Consider the following 15,157-nt stretch of genomic DNA (forward strand, 5'->3'; position numbering starts at 1 on the left):
TGCAGCACACATGTGGGATCTAGTTCCCTGACCAGGGATTCAACCCAGGCCCGCTGCACTGGGAGCATGGAGTCTCAGCCACCGGACCACCGGGGAAGTCCAAAAACCACCTTTGTCGGTTTAATCCTCTAGCTGAAAACACAGAACAAAACTGGAATAGTAGTGATTAACTCACCTGGGGAAATGCAGGAATTATATTATTTTGAAATTACAAGTGCCACCAAATATTTGAGCAAAAGAGAATAGCCAATGATATACAAGGGTTTTCAACCTTTACAGTTTGGGCCAGATAATTCTTGTTTATAGGTGGTTGTCCTGTGCATTGCAGGATGGGTAGCAATATTCCTGGTCTCTATTCATTAGATGTCAGTACTACTATCCCACCCTCTCAGTTATGACAACAAAAAATGTCTCTAGACATTGCCAAACGTCCCTTGGAGGATGGCAAAACCATCTCTGGTTGAGGGCCACTATTATAAAGTGATAGGAGGATAAAGTTCAAAATTAGATATTCATAAAAAAAAAAACTAGAAGATTGCAGTCACAGAGGTATCAATTTGATTTTTTGCATTATCTCAAAGTTTCTCCAAAGATTCACATTTTCCCAATGGAATAATTCCCTCAAGGTACAAATGACACTCCAGAGACAAGAAGAAAAGTTCATTTTATTGTCCAATCATTTTCTTAAAAAAATTTAATTTTTGATAAAATAAACCAAACTTTTAGTACCATAGAAACCTTTCAACATGTACAATGACATATTATTACTATGTACAACTTCAAAAACAAACGCTGCCAGCTCCAAGTAAAGTGATGTTGAACACCCTGACTACACGTAAGCTGTAGGAAATTTCCTAGATGGCCAATGTTTTCCTTAGCTTGGAAAAAAAAGTATACAATTGAAAAATATAAATAAGACCTTCAATCAGTTGAGAATCATAAAAACACTTTCTGAAGTTCAGTCATCTGGATCTTGGGGAATATGTAGTAGTTACGAGAGTTCAACAATTAAAATGAAAGCCTGTGGATATGGAAAACTGAGTATTCCAGGAGAGGTCCTGTAGGTTCACAGTCGGTCTATCAAAAATAAAAGCTATTCTTATTGTGGTGGAACTTGGTATCTGGCTCATATACCATTCTTCACCAGCTCATGGACTCCATTCTCATCAATGATTAAAGGTGCATGGAATTCTTTATCTGCCACATAACTTTCTAGTCCCTACAAGAAGGGTTGAAATGAAACACAGTTAGAAAACTGGTGGACACTAGTCATGTAATGCTGGACTTAATGGCTATAATAATGATATAAAGCATGAATGCCAAGTTGGGTTGAGATACAGAATTTACAAGTCAATAAAAAATCTACTTAGTATACTTTTTAAACTGGGCTTAATGACCTATTTATGGAAGCATAAAACAAACAACAAAAAGAGGGAAAGTTATTCTGATTATAATAAAAGTTTTAAAGTTAATAAGATGATAATCATTCTTCCTTATAATCATCACTCAGTAGAGTTAACATTCTAAGCAAGGTGGCTGTTTCTGATGCTAGAAGTGAACAATCTGACAAGGATCTCCAGAAAAAAATATTACATATTAGAATAAAGGGGTCCCTACATCCCCCAGTCTTAAAGGTGAAAGTACTAAGCATATGAACAAAACAGACCCACTGAAAGGAAAAATTACATCACACTAAAAAATGACAGATGATTTACCTAAAAAACAAGGTTTATTTTTTAAAAGCCCATTGCATTTCAATGTGTAGGTGAAATGTAGTAAACATTAAACATTCTGTTCATGGCAACTAATGGACAAATGCAAAGCCATAACAGGAACTCTCAAAGAGAAGGTTTCTCATTCCCAGGACGAGCTCCTCAGGGCAGGGCCAGTGGAAAATGATGTATTTTCTCTAAGGACAACTCTACTTCAACATAAAACAATATCACGATCCTACTTCTAAAAGAATAGGGAAAAAAGCAAAAAGCAAACTTACTTCTCCAGCATAGGAGATAAGAGGAGAGATTTCACATTGTATTGGTACATCATTGGCATCCTTCAAGCTAAGAAAAAAAAATCAGACACAGTAAAGATTCTGCTTCCCGTGTTACTTGCCAGAGCGAAGATACAGACCATAATTTCCCTCTGAGAAACCTGCAGATAACAAAATTCTCCTAAACAAATAGAACAGATCCTACCCTCATGATCACTTAATTCCCTGAGGAGTAAGTTAACATGAAATCATCATGGTCCAAAAGACACTATCTGGGGTAATCACCAGTAGCTCTTCAAAGTACTTCGCCAACATTAACATACTTATCCCTTAATGTACATATCATTTTTTATCATTTCCAAATTTTAAGTTCATAGAAAAGGGACTAGTTACTGAGTACGCACTGTGTTCCAGGCTCACTGCAAGGCATTTTGAATCCTTCGTATTTCATTTTAACCCTGACACAGCCTTGCATGTTACGTACTAACGTTGACCGACATTCTAAAACTGCACTGTCCAAGACAGTGGCCACTAGCCACATATGGTTATTTAAACTTAGATTAATGAAAATTTTAAAAATTTATTAAAAATTTAAAATTCAGTCCCTCAGTCATAATAACCACACTTCAAGTGCTCTGTAGCCATGAATGGCTAACGACTACCAAATTGGATAGCACAGATATAGAACATTTCCTTCATTACAGAAAATTCCATTGGACTAAAAGGTCAGTTAAATTATTTCCCAGTACAGCCCAAATCTCCTAGATTAGATTAGCTGAGCTGATTTATTCAATGTTTCAAGGTGCTTCTCGGTTACTTTCACCAAGGTCCCTTTTTTAAGAGCTAAGGCAGAATGCACCCAAGTGAAGGCAAGACCAAAGTCACCACTTGCTTCCTCTAGATCACGTTCTAACATTTACAGCCACCTGCGATCCTGAGTTTCTAAATTACGTAACACAAAAGTCAATAAATAGTGCTTTTAATATGCTTAAAGTCACTAACTTCGAGGTTTTTCACCATTTCAAGAATTTTACCAGTAAGATACAGGGCACACAAAAATCTACTCTTTTGCAGGCTCAAAACATATTGTCCTTTGTTTTACCAAATATGTAGTCTGAAGCTTTGGTGGGGTCAATAAAATCAGAGGGCTTCTGAGGTTAGCCACACCCAATCTTTCTGTCAACAGAACCATTTAGTGAGCCTTCAAGGCACTCTATACCCTACTCCAACTCACTTGTCCTGCTACTTCCCACTCAAACCAGGCCAGACACATGTACCTTAGATTATTCCAAGTCATTCTCAACTATGGTCCCTTTAACTATCAAAATCATACCCACCCTCCAAGACATAACTCAAGCCCCAACCTTCCTTTGACCACTGCATTTCATAGTGATTGCTCTCATTCAGTTATTTATAAAAAAATAAATAAATCTATTAGACCTGTGATAAGTCACTGCCTCCTAGGGTAATTATTTATACCACATACTTAATACATACTGCCTGATGATGTTACTTTACCTTTATGTATGTGCATCTTGAATCTCACAGTAGGCTGTAAGAAATGACTTATTTCTCTTGTGTAAGCTACTTCAGCACCTGGGATACTAACAGTACCTGAAGGTCTGTGTGCAGGCCTACAAATGCTTGCTGGCTGAATGAATAAACGAACTATTGAGGGTAGATGGATGGCAGACTAATTCAGGTAAAAGGCCTACAAATGCTTGCTGGCTGAATGAATAAACGAACTATTGAGGGTAGATGGATGGCAGACTAATTCAGGTAAAAGATGAACTAAAAAGATGGAGCACATATCTCTCCAGCCAGAGATGTAGATATGTATCAGATTCTATCAAAAGAGCTCAAGAGATCTGGTCCAGACCCTCTGGGGCAGCTTGGAGTCCTATAAAACCAAATGGGAAAATGAGGACCCATTCCATTGATAAGATGTATATAACCCAGCCCCACCTGAACCCCTAAAGGATTTGGTGTGCCAGGAACTGAAGGTGTTTTTGAACCGGAGGAACACATAGCCAACCTGAATATAACTTCCCTTCTAGTACCACAAAGGTACCAAAAAAAACTAAGAAAGTTGGATGCCCGAGAAGAGAAAACAGAGGAACTCCTGTCACCAAATGTAAAATCTCAGGAGATAGGCAAATCAGCCCCACACAGCTCTGTCCCCTAATTCTTTAGTCAAGCATCTTTCTGGTAGCTAACACTGTTGAGTAGGTATTCAGGTAAAAAATAAAAATAATGTCATTTTGTCAAAATTCAGCATCCTTGCTTCCATTCTTTCAGAATACCTCCAAGCTGTTTCTTCCCTCTTTTATAAAAAATACTTTCTTTTCATCTCCCATTTTTAAGTAATCTTTTTCTACTCTATGAGGGCATCCTTTAGTCCTAAGAATTTCAGCAGGACCTATTTCTAATTCCATGATCTCATTTGGGGCCAAACTTTGATTTCAGTTTAACTATTCAACAAATGGTTAAAATGAAGTAAATGGGGATGGGGGGAGTGTGAAATAAAAGAACTCAAACAAGAACTAAATAATGTTTAAAACTTTTTGTATCTTAACTGAGATAGCTGGATGTTGTTTTTGGTTGTATAATTAAGAAGCTGTTTCACTTTACAGGTTAAAAGCTGTGGTTCAATCACAAGGAAATTTAGGGTCAAAAATTTATTTTTTTAATTGTAAAAGCAGCTTGCTTCCACATATTAAAGACGATGGATGGGACAGACAATGACAAAGGGCACTGCGTCCCAGCTGCTATGGCATGAGGGGCAATAGTTAGCTATGGCTGCTATAAGAAACTAGCCAGCTCTGTGAGTCCACTTCCTTGTCTCCAGGGCCACATCCCAGAAACACTGACACTCACAGGGACTTGTCTCTACAGGGCAAAGATGAGTGGCACAGGCAGGAAAAAACACACAGATGAAACTGACATCACTGCTACTCTATTTCTGAGAAAACTCCCATCTCCAGATCCTTGCTATGTACACATTTCCCAAATTATCTTAAAAACTTAAAACTCAAACTAAACCTTATTACTTTTAAAGTGTAACAAGAATACCAAGCTGCCTCTTTAGCTATAAAGATAATGGCTTTTTCAAACTCTGTCAGTACCCAAACAAGAGAAGATACATGCTACTTCTAGCTAAAAATTATCAACCATTAAGACAAAAAGACACTTTCTTTAGGAGCAGGAAGTAACTGACTAAAATTAACACAGAGAGACCAAAAATGGAGCTGTTACTATGAGAATAAATCAGAAGAACAGTTTTCTCCACGTTAAGAGCCATCAAATATGTCAAGAGCAGTTAGCCTTTATACTGACAGCATATATCCAATTTGATAAGACACATCTGCAGAATGTTATTTTTATCTAGCTTATGCTAAAAGGGGTATGCTGGGATCCAAATTTGTTCTCCCTGGCCTGTAACGTGCTCTAGATTTTATCTTTTACTTGTTAACTTGTCACTACAGGCTCAAATACCTATGGTCAAATTTTTTAGAAAAGCATGCTCCCCATTTCCAGCATGCACTGAGATTCTGAGTTAGTGTCATCCAGCAAGATACCTGCCACCAAATAAGCAGTACCCCCACCAAAGCTTCAACCATCCACCCCGCAGACCACCAAAAGGCAGAGAGCACTAAACTACAATGCCAGTTAGTATGGAGGGAAGCACAGCCCCATCACCATGCACTGCAGGCAGGCTGGTATATTTACTTGTGATTGACATCAGCTGTGATGGTCTCTGACTTTCCATTTGTAGCACTGCTATGTAGGAACAAATAAGCATTAATGGGAAAGGAAACATACCAAACAATAAAAATGAACTGGAACTGCAAAATATACTTGACCGAAAGGCATGTATTTATGATAAATTATAAACTTGGCAAAGGAGATCTGTGCGGGTAAAAAAAATGAAAAACAACTCAGTGGTCAAAGATGAAGCATGAGGACAATCTGACATGGCACAGAGCAAGCCTGTTGACAACACAGAGCCTGAAAGTAGCCTTGGACTGCGAGACAGTCTACCACTGCTCCTTTTTGTAAAAACATAGTTATGGACCAGTAAGTTCCAATGACCAATGTTCTAACCTTTACCAAGGCATTCTAGAGCTTTTGTGCATACAAACAGTCTTTTTATCCCTTAAGAATATAAATTATATGGCAGAATGTTTTTTACAGAAGTATAGAAACATCGAATGATTTAGAAAGGGGGAATTCTAGGTGCCAAAAGGGGTTTTATCAAAAAACATAAGACATAGCTTAAAAGTGCTTTATCTCACATTTGAATAGCCCCAAGGATCTTCTTTTTTTTTTTTTTAATTCTAAAATCCTAAAACGTTTCCGAAGTTTGAGTATCAGTGAATGTAAGTAGCATGCACATCCCTTCCTGGCACCTCCCTCAGCAATCTGAAAGTGCCATGATGAGAACTGAAGTATGCCTATGTCTCATAGGCAGCCTGTGGGTGGCAGGTCTTTTGTGGGTTGGAGGGCAGGGGCTCGTAGATAGCACTTAAGTGAGGCCACAGATATATGGGCAGCAAAAATCAATCCTCTTGCGCTGTGGCATAGTGGCCTCTGATGGACTTTAACCATGGGGCGCACCAGAAGAATTACCTACTGACCATTATTCAGTAGGAGTCAGTTCACTGACACAGTAGAGAGGCATTCAAAAAACCAAGAGCTTTAGAAGATTCCTCTTTAAAGGGAAGTAAAGCTATTGTTCTCTTTGTAACAGGCCAAGCCTTCATTACTTCACATCAGGATCTGCCCACATCAATACTTTGCTTTTTTAAAAGTTCTAGGAATACATCAGAGATAGAGGAAAAAGAAGTCCAAGAGGAGAAGCCCAGGAAGCATCCACACAGAAGAGAAAAGGCATCAACCTACCGCGGAATTGCTGGGAGGCGAGAGCCATTTTCATCTATGAAGTGGCCTCCGGCATTGAGGACCCAGCAATGATGAAGGGACATCAAAGCATGCCTTGCAGTAGTGGGGTTGTCCTTCCCATTCTGACTGTCTGCATTCTTCAGTGGGGAAAACTCATCTTCCCGTAATACTTCATACACCACAAACTTCCTAGAGTAGAACCATACAAACACTGCTTTATTATGAAATAAAACTGTGCACACAGCTTCTGACTCCTCTCTATATAGCTAAGCCTTTGGTCTTCAATTACAGTCTCTCTTAATCCAATTTCAAACGAATGCTGAAAGAAATAATGTTCATCCCTGGATGAAATAAAGTTGGAATTCTCTTCTCTCTGCAAAATGAAAAATTATTTCCAACCCCAACAATAAAATACTTCATCTTAAGTCAGATTAGAAATGTTAATACAAAAAGATCATATTAGTATCTATTCTGAAACAAAAAAACAGGCAAAAAGGATGATTTAGAAATGTATATAGGAAGATGACTTCTGCATTTTCATATTGGTAAAGTTCTGAGACACAAATCTCAACATCAATGTGATCTTTAACAGAGAGCTGTATAAGGTAAAAACATGTTCACTGAAACATTTACTCATAGATCAGTAAGACATCCTAAACACAAAATGGGCCAATTCTCTATCTCAACCTTTTCTGTCTCTCAGCCAAAATAAGTGACTTTAACAATTCTGCAGGAGAGTCAGATAATAAACTAACTGAAATTTTTTAAAACGTACCCACAGGCAACACAAACCATATTCTTGGATTGGTGGTTTCACACTAGAGGATGATAATGAGTCAAAACTATACACTCACAATCAAAATGCCATAACTGACAATATACACTGTCAACTGTTTTCTGAAAAGAGTGTTCTGCCTAGAAGAGTAAAGGGCAACATTTCAAGACATACTTAATCTTACTGATGTTATTCGAAACATACTTTGCAAACTGGAAGATGTCAAAGACAAATTTTTCCATCTTTATTCCATTTGGTTTGTCTGGCTTAATTAACTGCCCCTGGGAATCCACATATGGAATCTTCTTCTGAGCCACATGGTGCTGCAACTGAGGTTCATAAATACTAAGTAGGAAAAGAAAAAAAAAAACATAATCACTTTCCAAATTTAAAATGCCAGAGAATCTGATAATCATACTCAGGAGCAAACGCACCAACAATGAGTACTAAGATTTCAAAGGGAAAAGCATTTGTTAAATTTCAGTTCAAGTTTAAATATTAAATGAATAGATTTCCCTATTCATTTCCATAAATTAAAAAAAATCAAATCATGATCTCCAAAATAAAAAAATGCACACACAGCTCACACCAACATCTCTCCCATGATTTCCATGTCTTTTATAAAATGTTCCACTCTTCGCCCCAACTTTCCCAACTGAGATACCATCAAGTGTTAGATGGAAAGAAGAGTATTTATAATTACTTTGGATGAATTAATAACACAGCTGCAAAAAGCATAGTGGAATGGGAAATATTTTGGAACTGGAGTTGAAATTCTAAAGTAAACCTGAAAATGGAAATCAGAAGAAAGCTGTAGTAGCAATTCTCACATCAGACAAAATAGACTTTAAAGACTATTACAAAAGACAAAGAAGGACACTACATAATGATCAAGGGATCAATCCAAGAAGAAGATATAACAATTGTAAATATTTATGCACCCAACATAGGAGCACATCAGTATATAAGGCAAATGCTAACAGCCATAAAAGGGGAAATCAACTGTAACACAGTAACAGTAGCAGACTTTAACACCGCACTTTCATCAACGGACAGATCATCCAAAATGAAAAAAATAAGGAAACACAAGCTTTAAATGACACACCGAACAAGATGGACATGACTGATATTTATAGGACATTCCATCCAAAAACAACAGAATACACTTTCTTCTCAAGGGCTCATGGAACATTCTCCAGGATAGACCATATCTTGGTCACAAATCAAGCCTTGGTAAATTTAAGAAAATTGAAATCATATCAAGAATCTTTTCCAACAACGATGCTATGAGACTAGATATCAATTACAGGAAAAAAAACTGTAAAAAAATACAAACACATGGAAGCTAAACAATACACTACTAAATAACCAAGAGATCACTGAAGACATCAAAGGCAAAATCAAAACATACCTATAAACAAATGACAATGAAAAGATAACAACCCAAAACCTATGGGATGCAGCAAAAGCAGCCCTAAGAGGGAAGTTTATAGCAATACAGTTCTACCTCAAGAGACAAGAAAAATCTCAAATAAACAACCTAAACTTACACCTAAAGCAATAGAGAAAGAAGAACAAAAAAACCCAAAGTTAACAGAAGTAAAGAAATCATAAAGATCAGATCAGAAATAAATGAAAAAGAAATGAAGGAAACAACAGCAAAGATCAATAAAACTAAAAGCTGGTTCTTTGAGAAGTTAAACAAAATTGATAAATCATTAGCCAGACTCATCAAGAAAAAAGGGAGAAAAGTAAAATCAACAGAATTAGAAATGAAAAAGGAAAATAACAACTGACACTGAAGAAACACAAAGGATCATGAGAGATTACTACAAGCAATTATATGCTGATAAAATGGACAACCTGGAAGAAATGGACAAATCCTCAGTAAAGCACAACCTTCTGAGACTGAACCAGGCAGAAATAGAAAATATAAACAGACCAATCACAAGCACTGAAATTAAAACTGTGATTAAAAGCCTTCCAATTAACAAAAGTTCAGGACCAGATGGCTTCACAGGTGAATTCTACCAAACATTTAGAGAAGAGCTAACACCCACCCTTCTCAAACTCTTCCAAAATACAGCGGAGGGAGGAACACTCCCAAACTCATTCTATGAGGCCACCATCACCCTGATACCCAAACCAGACAAAGATATCACAAAAAAGAAAAACTACAGGCCAATATCACTGATTAACATAGATGCAAAAATCCTCAACAAAATACTAGCAAACAGAATCCAACAGCAGATTAAAAGGATCATACACCATGATCAAGTGGGGTTTACCCCAGGAATGCAAGGATTCTTCAATATACACAAATCAATCAATGTGATACACAATATTAACAAATTGAAGGACAAAAACCATATGATAATCTCAATAGATGCAGAAAAAACTTTTGCCAAAATTCAACACCCATTTATGATAAAAACTCTCCAGAAAGTAGGCACAGAGGTAACCTACCTCAACATAATAAAGGCCATATATGACAAACCCACAGCCAACATCGCTCTCAATGGTGAAGAACTGAAACCATTTCCTCTAAGATCAAGAACAAGACAAGGTTGCCCACTCTCACCACTATTATTCAACATAGTTTTGGAAGTTTTAGCCACAGCAATCAGAGAAGAAAAAGAAGTAAAAGGAATCCAAATCAGAAAAGAAGAAGTAAAACTGTCACTGTTTGCAGACGACATGATACTATACGTAGAGAATCCTAAAGATGCTACCAAAAAACTACGAGAGCTAACCAATGAATATGGTAGAGTAGCAAGATACAAAATTAATGCACAGAAATCTCTTGCATTCCTATACACTACTGATGAAAAATATGAAAGAAAAATTAAGGAAACACTCCCATTTACCATGCAACAAAAAGAATAAAATACCTAGGAATAAACCTACCTAAGGAGACAAAAGACCTGTATACAGAAAACTATGAGACACTGATGAAAGAAATTAAAGATGATAAAAACAGATGGAGAGATTTACCATGTTCTTGGATTAGAAGAAACAACACTGTGAAAATGACTATACTACCCAAAGCAATCTACAGATTCACTGCAATCCCTATCAAACTACCAACTGCATTTTTCACAAAACTATAACAAAAAATTTCACAATTTGTATGGAAACACAAAAGACCCCGAATAGCCAAAGCAATCTTGAGAACGAAAAATGGAGCTGGAGGAATCAGCCTCCTGGACTTCAGACTATACTACAAAGCTACAGTAATCAAGGCAGTATGGTACTGGCACAAAAATAGAAATATAGATCAGTGGAACAGTATAGAAAGCCCAGAGATAGACCCATGCATCTATGGTCACCTTATCTTTGATAAAAGGAGGCAAGAGAATACAATGGAGAAAAGACAGCCTCTTCAATAAAGTGGTGCTGGGAAAACTGCACAGCTACATGTAAAAGAATGAAATTAGAACACTTCCTTACACAAAAATAAACTCCAAATGGACTAAATGTAAGGCCAGGCACTATAAAACTCTTACAGGAAAACATTGGCAGAACACTCTATGACATAAGTAACAGCAAGATCCTTTTTGACCCACCTCCTAGAGAAATGGAAATAAAAACAAACAAATGGGATCTAATGAAACTTAAAAGCTTTTGTACAGCAAAGGAAACTACAAACAAGATGAAAAGACAACCCTCAGAATGGGAGAAAATATTTGCAAATGAAGCAACTGACAAAGGATTAATCTCCAAAATATACAAGCAGCTCATGCAGCTCAATATCAAAAAAACAAACAACCCAATCCAAAAATGGGCAGAAGACCTAAATAGACATTTCTCCAAAGAAGATATACAGATTGCCAACAAACACATGAAAGGATGCTCAACATCACTAATCATTAGAGAAATGCAAATCAAAACTACAATGAGGTATCACCTCACACAGGTCAGAATGGCCATCATCAAAAAATCTACAAACAGTAAATGCTGGAGAGGGTGTGGGGAAAAGGGAACCCTCTTGCATTGTTGGTGGAATGTAAATTGATATAGCCATTATGGAGAATAGTATGGAGATTCCTTAAAAAACTAAAAAGAGAACTACCATATGACCCAGCAATCCCACTACCGGCCATATACCCTAAGAAAACCATAATTCAAAGAGTCTTGTACCACAATGTTCACTGCAGCACTATTTACAATAGCCAGGACATGGAAGCATCCTAAGTGTCCATCGACAGATGAATGGATAAAGAAGATGTGGCACATATATACAATGGAATATTACTCAGCCATAAGAAGAAATGAAATTGAGTTATTTGTAGTGAGGTGGATGGACCTAAAGTCTGTCATACAGAGCGAACTAAGTCAGAAAGAGAAAAACAAATATCGTATGCTAACATATATATATGGAATCTAAAAAAAAAAAGTTCCGATGAACCGAAGGGCAGGACAGGAATAAAGGCAGAGACATACAGAATGGACTTGAGGACATGGGGAGGGTGAAGGGTAAGCTGGGACGAAGTGAGAGAGTGGCATGGACATATAGGCACTACCAAATGTAAAACAGATAGCTAGTGGGAAGCAGCTGCATAGCACAGGCAGATCAGCTCGGTGCTTTGTGACCACCTAGAGGGGTGGGATAAGGAGGGTGGGAGGGAGACACAAGAGGGAGGGGAAATGGGGATATACATATGCATATAGCTGATTCACTTTGTTATACAGCAGAAACTAACACAACACTGTAAAGCAATTATACTCCAGTAAAGATGTTAAAAAAAAAAAGTAAAGCTGAGTAACTTTTTAAAAAGTAATAGTCATCTTAAATGTCTAAAAAGCAATCAAGTGAAGAATCAGATATTGAGAATGTCCTTCATTTTAAAATCTGGTGTGATAAAATAGCTCTTATTTTATCCTTAGTTGGCACTACTATGCTGATTTCCATCCTTGTCTCACGTTCTTTTTTCATTACTTTCTAATGCACTAGTTCCTAAATGCTAGTCTGAGAACCAGCTAAATTAAATGGTGTGGACAGCTTGTTAAAAATATGGATGTCTGCATCCACCTCCAGAAATTCTGATTCAGTAGATGTAGGGTAGACATCTGTACTTTTTAAGGTTTCCAGTTGTGGTAGAGAGAGGGTATTCCCTTTCTTATTCTTTGCTTCTCCAGAACCTAGCACAGCTGGAGGGAGGGAAGTAAGAGAAGAGCGAGAACTGCTTTGGACTCCAGTTAATGCACTGAGGAGAATGGGCTACTACAAATTTGCACTCGATGATATATCTTACTAAAAACAACTACAATGTCAGGTAAACTTCCATTTGATGAAGATGCTCCTCAGAAAGGAAGATGAATCATGTACGATATGGACTTGAAGTTTCTTCCTACTTCTCAAGTGACTTAGCTTCAGATTAACAGTAAATAAAAATTTTTAAAAGCCCCCATCTTGCCCATACTTGACAACATCTCTCAGAAATGGTACAGTGAAGAAATGGTTGGCAATGTTCCCCGCATTGAACAGCAGTCGTCCATCTGAGCTTCGTTTTTGAGCTGTAGACAGAGAAATCTCACTATATTCCACCACCTGGTATACTCCATCCACTCGGCAAACCACTCCAACTGGTTCTGTAGGGTTCGTTTTCTCTACCACCTGCCCACCAAAGGAAGACAACAGTAGAGAAAGAAATTCAATCAGGCACTGCATTGGAGATCTGTCATTTTCCAAGACCACATTTACAATTTTACTTATTTTATCTTTAAGGTATTAAGTCAAGAGGAATCTTTAGATAATCATCTATCTGGGAAGAGGTAAATTATCTCCCTCCAATTTATCATCTAACTAAACTGTACAGCAGAAATTCCATCATATACATAGGGCCCAGAAGAAATCACATTGGACTGGGAATAACTAAATAAGGAGTCTATGTTCCCCCAAATATGTTTTTATTATTGAATTTATCCTTAACCACACTCAACTACTTTGAGAATAAATGAAACAAAATCTCTCTAAGATTCACAAAACAAAAGAAGTAAGGCATTTTGCCTCTCATTTTGCACAAACCAATATTTCATTTGAAAATGGTGTTTCTTTCATTTTCGTTCATGAATACAGCAAATTCCTTATTTTTCAGGGACTTGGCTAGGAGGTAGGAGGGTTAGAGCGGGCAGGTCACAGTGTTCCACTCCAACTTCAATCAGAAAAGCCCACTCATATTTATGTTTTGCAGGCTAGGTTTTGTTTGAAGTAAGAGGTTCTATGCTTTTTTAAAAAGTTGAAAACCAGTGATTTGATAATCTAGCAAAGACTCTAGGATGATCAGGGAGCTGAGAGAAAAGTATTTGGTCAAAATCAGAGGGAAAACATAAGAGTATGTAATTTTAAAAAACCTCACAGGTGATTCTGATACCCCACTACCCTAAGCATATATCACTGACCTAAATTAAGTGTTTAGAATAAAATTATGAAACAACTGTATGCAATGCGCTAACAGAAAACTCAAGCTTCAGATGAGATGAATATCCAGCGGAAAATCAAACAATTAAAATATATGAAGATATTATTTTTGCCCTGTTCCATTAACAATTCAGCATATTCCAGAGTATTTTGAAAAATCTGTCCCCACTTTGAAAAGTCTATGCAAACTATACATGAAATTATATCAATAAAATTAAAGCTTTTCTTCAGCAACTGATCTCTTAAAATAAATACAGCCAGTGGCAGTCCCTTCCAGACAACTAAAGCCACTATTGAGCACTTAGTTTACACAGCAATTAGAGATATAGGCACTGAGTGTAGCTCAGTGAGGCTGGGCTACTGGATACGTAGGCCTGCTGTGTAGTTTCACAGTTTGCTGCCCTGAAAGGAGTACAGTATTCAATGAAAAGAAACCTTCTACCACAGAAGTGGATTAAACTGGAGGGAAACATACAGCAAAATTATTTAAACCAATCATGGACCTATTTGCAATTCTAGTCTATCACTTCACATTCTCTACAGTAGGTATCTCAGTAGACAGGGAATCTGGAATAGATTCCTCCCATTCCCATTAAAACACACACACACACACACACACACGAGGTTTGTTTTCCAATCACTTCTATACAACCCTACTCCTAACCATAAAATAAAAATAAGCGTATTCACACTTTACTTCCCAAGTGTTAATCTGCCAGTAAAAGGTTTACTTTTATAACAACTATGAACCTCCAAATACTATAAAAGTCCAGATTACAAAAGAAAGCATTTGTAAAGTACATGAAGTTGGAAGTCAGTTTATATTCTACAGAAAAGATTTACAGCATAAAATTAAGAGGTCTCTTGATTTCCTACAAGTTAAATCCTGAAAAGCTGAGTTCAAAGTAACACTTTAACCTCAAAGTTATCTTTTCTTTTTTAAAACACTTTTTAAAGGAATTTTTTTCTTTTTTTTTTTTAATTTAATTTACGTATTTATTTATTTATTTTTGGCTGCATTGGGTCTTCATTGCTGCGTGTGGGCTTTCTCTAGTTGCGGTGAGCGGGG

The 15,157-nt window shown here is 37.0% G+C and overlaps 1 protein-coding gene across 4 annotated transcripts in view; it reads right to left on the minus strand.

The window, feature by feature from the left end:
- Nucleotides 1–645: 645 nt before the first annotated feature.
- The window catches only part of UAP1 (UDP-N-acetylglucosamine pyrophosphorylase 1), a 38,301-nt gene continuing 23,789 nt past the window's right edge, over nt 646–15,157 (minus strand). For 2 of the 4 annotated variants that reach the window (XM_081256488.1, XM_081256487.1), the window contains 5 exons: nt 13,091–13,284; nt 7,872–8,012; nt 6,893–7,081; nt 1,994–2,060; nt 646–1,219 (listed from right to left, as the gene is read on the minus strand). In XM_081256488.1, coding sequence (XP_081112614.1) covers nt 1,127–1,219; nt 1,994–2,060; nt 6,893–7,081; nt 7,872–8,012; nt 13,091–13,284 — 684 coding nt within the window. In that variant the 3' untranslated portion in view covers nt 646–1,126. Of the gene's footprint in view, nt 1,220–1,993; nt 2,061–5,719; nt 5,771–6,892; nt 7,082–7,871; nt 8,013–13,090; nt 13,285–15,157 lie in introns of all 4 variants that reach the window. The other 2 variants (XM_081256486.1, XM_081256485.1) reach the window with 2 other exon arrangements.

This window comes from Mesoplodon bidens (assembly GCF_964165515.1).
Source record: "Mesoplodon bidens genome assembly, chromosome: 2".
Taxonomy (NCBI): Eukaryota; Metazoa; Chordata; class Mammalia; order Artiodactyla; family Ziphiidae; genus Mesoplodon; species Mesoplodon bidens.